General features: G+C 36.0%; 1 protein-coding gene across 2 annotated transcripts; it reads right to left on the minus strand.

Annotated features, from left to right (window-relative positions):
* Positions 1–670: 670 nt before the first annotated feature.
* On the minus strand, positions 671–4,439 carry LOC146147077 (uncharacterized). Of its 2 annotated transcripts, none has more exons than XM_083387558.1 (7): positions 3,685–4,439; positions 3,184–3,321; positions 3,016–3,106; positions 2,727–2,819; positions 2,329–2,510; positions 2,014–2,100; positions 671–1,339 (listed from the first exon to the last, which is right to left on the minus strand). In XM_083387558.1, the coding sequence occupies exons 1-7, from the start codon at positions 3,742–3,744 to the stop codon at positions 1,127–1,129; spliced, it is 864 nt and encodes a 287-aa protein (XP_083243684.1). In that variant the 5' UTR covers positions 3,745–4,439; the 3' UTR covers positions 671–1,126. The 2 variants fall into 2 exon arrangements, with proteins under 2 accessions (XP_083243684.1, XP_083243683.1); XM_083387557.1 differs by having other exon boundaries at positions 2,727–2,831.
* Positions 4,440–7,715: the final 3,276 nt, after the last annotated feature.

Below are 7,715 nucleotides of genomic sequence, written 5' to 3' on the forward strand. Positions count from 1 at the left end.
CACGATGTAGATTTATACTTGTTATAAGGAAAATCTTTTTTCTAAAATATAAAAGATCTAATCGAATATTACGATTCATTTGGTCCACCATGTCAGTGGTTGTCGAACCGGCCATTTTAGGAGATTCGCGCAACATATTTAAAGTTAATTTCTTTTATTATTATTTTAAGGAAGCAAATGGGGTAGCCTATACCACGTGAAAAATGGCCTATGCCGTCTTTCTTTTAATTGTTAATAAATATATTTTATTGCTTTAAAGCAGGGCTGCGGAGTCGGTTAAAAACAACCCGAGCCCGACTCCGGCCAAAAAAATACACCCGAGTCCGACTCCGGCCAAATTAAGATTTGGTCGAGTCCCAAGTCCAGCTCTGACTCTACAGCCTGTATTTTACCCATTTACGCAAGTAAATTAAGGTGGATTTTCTGCAATCCACTCATATTGGTGTCATAATTGATCTACCCGCATTACATGGTTTAAAAATAATTCACGATTTGCTATTACACTTTTACAACTTACAGTTTGCCGCCTTAACAGTTGTAAAATTTGATACTGCGCATGCGCACGTCGGACTCGGGACTCTGGTAGTTTTACGCAGTCTTACTCGAGTCCCGAGTCCGACTCCGCAGCCCTGCTTTAAAGGTAGCCCTTGGTAAAACGGTTTGCGAAATACAAATTAATTAGATTTTATTTCAGGTAAGAAAGACCCGCGTAAAAGTGTAAAATTTATCCACAAATATCTCTGTTGCCAGCAGGCGAGAAGCTTAGCATTTCGTCCGTGAAATAAATACGCTCTAGTTTGCAAGTATTGCATGTAACACTGCGTGGAGAACCCGGTCGTTCATGTATAGGTAAGACGGGAAGGAAGGCTGGGACGAAAATAAATGCAAGAAAAGCAAAACAAACACACGCAAGGCGACAATAAATAATTACAAATCTCAGTTTGCTGGTATGGTACACATGGGACGGTAAAGAAAAGTTTTTTACTGCTTTGTTGCGTTATACTCTTAAGCATTTTATTATATTTTACAGGTTTACGCGCTAACGTAAATTGGTGATTCGATGTGTTCGGTGGCCAGTGCAATGTCTATGTCTGTACACCGAGTGCGTATCGATACGAGTATGACGTCACGCGTTGACACTGGATCGCGAAGGAGAATCGTTCCGCGAGAGGGCGCTGTTTTCGGCGGGCAATGTCGACCTGTCGTCTTCCAGGCTCTCCAAGCTGCTAGCATCAAACACCGAAGCCTTGTTTTGCTGTATTCTCTCGCCTTGTCCGTTATCTGGCGCCGACTCGTCGGGTTTCCACGTTACGTGATCGGCGTTGTCTGCCGAGTCGTGCTGGAATTAGAAGCAAAAAATGTACAGATGCGTGACATGTTTTTGCTTGTTTAAAGGCATCGACTATAAGTCAGCAGCGTTTATTTATTCATAAACCAAAGTAATATAAAGCAACAAGCGTTTTTTTTTTTCAAAATTTTTTTTTAAACTTGAACGGGCTTTAAAACTTGAAATTGCCTTTTAGACGTTTAAAAATTAATTTAAGAAATTTGTGCTGTAAACCAGTTAAAGTTTTCCTTGTATTTCATGATTATGGCTGTAAATTGACCGTAAAGCACATTAAAACATATGCCAGTACATATGTCAGGCGGAATTATGGTGCAACTGATTAATCGTGCTGTCTGTAGACATAAGACATTCAATTGTTTAAGCCCAAACCAATACATACCTACATAAGGTATAGTGGTTTGTACATATTAGGTCTGTGTAATAATTGGCCCCACATGGGTCATCGACATGTCATGATGAGCACTTAACTAAGAAGATTAACTGACTACATAAAAAATAATACGGTGATTCATAGCACTTGGTGTGAGCAAGCACCACATGAAATAAAACTCTCAGGCATGTCCTTACTCGACAATGGCTAATAACCCTCTTGGGAGATTAGGCGAGCTCAAAGGTTTTAAAGTGGACGTTTTTGACTATTTGTCAAGAATCCATTTCGTTTTTACCTCATGATTTTTATGCATTCTCCTTGCCATATCTTGATCTTTTGCCAGTTGAGATGCCAGACGACTTTTCTTCTTTTCAATTGTTTTCTACATAGAAAACAAATTATTTACCAGAATAGATTGCAGCAAGATTAGTTGTACCTGCTCATTAAAATATTTCTTGATTCAAGCTTGAATTTAGTTGCAATATAAGTTTCCAAAATAATTTATAATCACATAGCTTTTTCCTTGGTGGAACTTATAATGCTTATCAATGGTCTTTGTTTAGGTTTAGAAGAAAATATTTTGTCAAAATCGGGCCTAAAGTGTTAATACCTTTCGCCTCTCTTCGACATCATTCATTTTCTTTTCTAAATCTTCCTTAGTTAGTGTTGTCTTTTCGCTTTTTAATCTTTCAAGTCTGGGCGGAGGGCGTCGAATTGGAGCGAGTGGTTCTAGAGGCTGAAGAGGTCCAACATTTACCTCGAACGCAGCACCACCTTTCTGTACTTTTGTCCCTGATAAAGATAAATTGATGTAAGGCATGCCAAAAAAAATCCCAAATTTATATTTTAGCTCACTAATATTGATCTATATACAACATGTATACATGTTTATATTTACCTCTTGATTTACCACATTACTTTGTAGTCAATACGTTATAGTTTTGTCTCAGGCATTTATAACCTTTCACAAGAATTTTTTTAATTTAGTATTGTGTGTGCAAGTCTCGCCTGTTATAAGGCCTTCTGCTTCTAGTTCCTGCAGGATTGCCTTTGATCTCATTCTCTCCCTACCAGCACTTTTGGGGTTGAACTGTGTCCCAACTAGTTCAAAATCTGGGGTTAAGATATGGGTCCATATCAGCTAATTCTACTTAAAATAAACACAGCAAAAAATAACATAGTTCAAGTATGCATGCAAGAAGATTCACTAAATAAACTACCACCATTTCTATAGTTTGTATATCTCCACTACTATGCATGCAATATTTAGAAACTTTACAAAATCATGGTAATTTACTTGGGGTGGATGGTCGTTGATGGTTTTCAACATCTTTTATTAAATGAGGATTGGAGTCCTCAGTTATTATGTCGTCTGTGCTGCTAAAATCCTAAAATAAAGTGTTTAATAATTTGTTAGAGCCGTACGAGAAATTCACTTTCAACGTTAAGATAAAACATTGGCTACCATTTCTTCTATGCCACTGTCTCTGCTTTTTGCTGAAGTTGCTTTCGGACCTCCAACTTGGATTGCATTTTCTTCATTAGCTACGATTTGATCAGAAGATGACACCTTAATTTTTTTGGATTTTGCACTTTTACTTCTCTGAAAGTTGTTAATAAAATGTTCAATGAAAAAGTTGTAGTTAAAACTTTTTAATAAAATCAAAAAAGAGAAGCCAGGTAAAGAAACCTTTTCAAGGAAAATTTTTCCCCTTGATTTGCTGTGGAATAAACTTTTTGTACAATCTTCGTCAATATACTTTAGAAAGTATTACATTTGTTTATTGAAATACGCATTCCTATTTTACATGATAATATAGTAAAATAACAAGTTTTTGTTAAACAATAAATTCTGAACCGTTTTTTTTCTGAAAAAAAGGCCAGGCCGAGTATGCTGCTAGTTTACACTTATTTTGATTTTCTATTTACAATAGTTGTATATGGACAGTAAGAAAGTTTTACTTACCACTTCACCATCCTGGATTTGAATTGCCTTTACTGCATCCTTAGATTGCCCACATCCCATTTTTGATGTTGTTTTGCAATGATTAATAAGAGATCTAAATTTCTATAGCATGGAATCACTATCAAAACTTAAAGTATGTTATAATCTCAAACACAAAAAAAAACTAAATAAATACAGCCAATTTTGAACATAATTCTATAGGTAATCTTCAAGTTCTGCTTAACCCAAAGTTGTATATTTATTACACTAATGATGGATGGCTCTTATAGTTGTAATATTAAATTTGAATGGTCAAAAATGAAATAGAATTCAAGTTTTAAACTAAAAAAACATATATATAGGCTATTTAGGCTTCGGTAAACAAAAAAGTATTTTTTAAGTTTAACAATCACATCAGTTCAATCAGATAGGGAAACTCAATACAAATACTTAAAAATATCATATTTTGTGGGTAATCCGTACAGCAAAAAACACAGTACCTACGGCACTGTTCTAATCCTACTACAACAAACATTAGGTAGGGTGCGGGTTATCTTTTAGGTTTGGTTTGGGTAGGTTAAGCAATAATATTAAATAAAAATACTTGAACCACCCTCACCCAAACACTAACCCAAATATTGTGTTTCAACACTGTGGTAGAATTCTAGACCAGCCCTATGCCTACAACAACTAGCATACAGGCCGGACTTAAATTGGGTAAACACATTTTAAAATTAATTGTCAAACGATCTATCTTAACATCCATCTTTCCTACCTTCAACTAGCTGCAGTCTTTTATGGAAGAAAACTTGTCTAAACTGGCCTGTCCTCCTTCGCCTCGCCTGTCTCCGCAGAACGCAGCTGGCAACTGCTGGCTCTTGCCTATAAACGCATATCCCCTTTTACTTTGAGCAGCACCCCCGGGTTACCACAACAAACAATGCGCTGTACTTGAGATGGCACAAAAGGCGTCGGACTGATGCAGCCCCAAGACACGAGCGACAATGAAATCACGACACCAGACACCTAAAGTGTGCCTTTCAGATGTCAGCTGTGTTCATTCAGCGTTATCTGTTGCCAAGGATGTGTTGCTATGCGTTTGTTGAGGCATTGTTAAAATGCATTCATGCGCAACGGTTTCGTTTATTTAATTTTATTCGGGGTTTCTTATATTTGCATTTCTCGTTGTGATTTACAGCTTAGCCTAACAATTCAACCTTATATTATCGGATAATTATTTACATATTCTAATGAAATTAACTCAAGAAAGATAGGGTATAACAAAAGCGGCTGGAAATTCAACTGAAACACAACACACTTTTTAACGAGAAGACAAAATGAATCTTTAAAAAATATCAAATAGGAATTTTTCAGGCATGAATGAGGTGTGTCGCATCATTTCTGGTCATTTTTTTAATTCATAAATTAAGAAATATCATAAGGTTTAACTTCAGCGATCGGACAAAAATAATAAAAAAACTTTCATATTGTAACGGGTAAAATGCTGTGTTATTTGAGCTTGTAAATCCTTTTTGGCCTACTTAGTTATTTGCTTTTCAACCAACGCGAATTTAAAAACAGGCCACACAGCCGGCTACATAAATATAAAATCACAGATTTGTTTTTGTTCTTAGGCAGTGTTTCTCAAACTTTTTCAGCTTGCGGCACAATTCAAAATACAAGAAGGGTTTGCGGCACACTTTCTACCAAATAAAAATCTTTGGAAAATGCCCTTATGGTATGGCAATAGGTGAATAAGATAGATTTTCAGTTTTTCAAAATACAGTGTGCATTTAAGTACATAGCATGCTTATTGGCTTGTAGGCCTAATATAAATAGTTAATTTCCCTAAATTAGAAAACAAAGTACAGGAATCTATCGAAGAACACGAATACTGTATGTCGTGGCACGCAGTTAAGGATCGCTCCGCTTTTCATGTTATTTACTCATTATTAAAAATGTGCTTTAGGTTAGCGCTTTTCAACTTTTTTTTAAGGATAGGCCTACGTGCTTTTTTTCATGAAATAAGTAGTGATCTCATTACAACAAACACGTAACCTATTAACAGTGTTGTTCAGCCTTTAATGCATTTTATATGATGAAAATGGTTGGCGTTCAGAAGTCAAACAGATTTAAAACGATTTTCGTTATGCACACGTGCCACGGTTGAACTGACTGACAAAATTGAGACTTGCAGACTTGATCACAAAAGTAAGTGGCTGGTAAGGACAAGATGCTTTCCTCAAACATTTCTAATATTACGTTTTCTCTGCACACGTTTATGACATGGGAATCATCTTTCAAATGACTTTAACAGTCTAAGATGGCTAATATAGCCAGGTTAGATTCTACGATTTTTGGTGGGCGAGCAATGAGTATTTTCTAAGATGACGTCACACATTCACGCCAGCATGACATCATGATGGAAGTAACCTAAAAAAACTCACTGTTCTTGGTAAAACTCGTGTACAATGTGCGACTGATGTCCCAATACCGAGATTGGCAAAGCGTTATCCGAGATTGGCAAAAGCGTATTTCAATTGAACAAAATTTTAAATTAGAACAAGGGTGCTTAAAACACTAGAATTACCAGTGCGGTCATTTTGACCGTTTTTGATTTTCAATCGTTTATATCTCCGCTTAGGTAACTGTTAGAATATTGAAACAAACTTCCTGACTTTTCCTAAGTCTAGGTCACCTTTTGGTATGTAAATTTTTAGTTTATTAGAATAACCACAGTATGAGAGAGGAATCGATTTACCTTAAATTACCGCCAACGGTCATTTTGACCGTAAACAAATTCTAATTCCTCCACGAATTATATCGCCTTAAACGATAGCTATTTGTGTCGCTATTATTTTTAAACAACCATGGAACAATTGCTGCAGTAGCTGGTAACAGTTAGTCATATGTTAGTTCATAATTTTGACTCAACAATTCTTATCCAAATTCGATGGTTGACGGAAGCAGAAAGCGAAAGTAATTCCAAACTAATGTGGACTTTCAACAAAATAAAATGCAAAAATGTGTTATGGATGCTGTAGATTAGATTCCGGATAGTGTATAACTTGTGTGAAACTGAATGTGTAGATTGCGCTAAGCGCTGCTAATTTTTTGGTTCTTGTATACCTTGGATAGCTATTTGTGGTCCCTGTGACAAGCAGTATAATAAAAATGCCTGTTTGATATTTTTAACCCAATTCAAAACTTATTGTTTTACAATCAATTTCAATATTCATGTTAGTTGTAAAGAAAACATACAAAAACAAATTCTCCTTACGCAGCTAAAAAGCAGGTTGAAAGCCAACAACGCATCAATTCGTAGATATGGCTTCTAAAGTATATTTCAGAACATGATGTTATAATGGAGCCTACAGCGTATTAATCTAACACTTACAAAGGTTAAGGTCGCTCAATAGTAAAGGGGACTTATAGAATGAAATAAATCTAAATTATTACGACTTTTTTTTCTTTATTATACAAACGGTCATTTTGACCGCTCGCGGTAATTCTAGGTGTGTTCACCGCGCGGTACTTCTAGTGTTAAACTAATGTTAGTGGACCCTTTGGGGTTTAGATTAACTTATAATACGAAATTTATAAATTTACTTATAACGTTATAAGAAGATTTTTTCCAGGGTATTTAGGTTACAATTTGCTTTGGCGTTAAAAAGTTTCCTCCATTTGTTAACCTATAGGCTACTCTTTTTTGATAATTTTACCTTTCAAGGTCGGGTAGTTGAAATGACTCAATAATTTGGTATCGGATCGGCACCGATACCACCCTAGTAACAGACGATTACCGATACTACCACTTGGTATCGGGTATCGGCTTCGATCCGATATTATAGTACATCCCTATAAAAACAGCATATTCGATTCCACTGGTGGTACTCTAGCTCCAGAGTTTAATGGCCCTATATGATAAGCAAACGCAGGTAATCTTTATCCTATATTTATCATTCTGTGCTACGTGGTTATAGCCGTTAAAATTTTAGTTTCTCCTGTTGCAGCGTATCGGTTCTGCGGTGGTGAGCAAAAAATAGTGCGAC

The sequence above is a fragment of the Ascidiella aspersa genome, chromosome 4 (assembly GCF_963924565.1).
Source record: "Ascidiella aspersa chromosome 4, kaAscAspe10.2, whole genome shotgun sequence".
NCBI classification, from domain to species: domain Eukaryota; kingdom Metazoa; phylum Chordata; class Ascidiacea; order Phlebobranchia; family Ascidiidae; genus Ascidiella; species Ascidiella aspersa.

Bases quoted from the DNA above. Each gene is read 5' to 3' on its own strand.
- LOC146147077 (XM_083387557.1), bottom strand. From the start codon at position 3,744: ATGGGATGTGGGCAATCTAAGGATGCAGTAAAGGCAATTCAAATCCAG. The intron at 2,832-3,015 runs GTAAATTACCAT...TCTTAACCCCAG, and splicing joins TCAACGACCATCCACCCCAA to ATTTTGAACTAGTTGGGACA. The intron at 2,511-2,726 runs GCGAGACTTGCA...TATCTTTATCAG, and splicing joins AGCAGAAGGCCTTATAACAG to GGACAAAAGTACAGAAAGGT.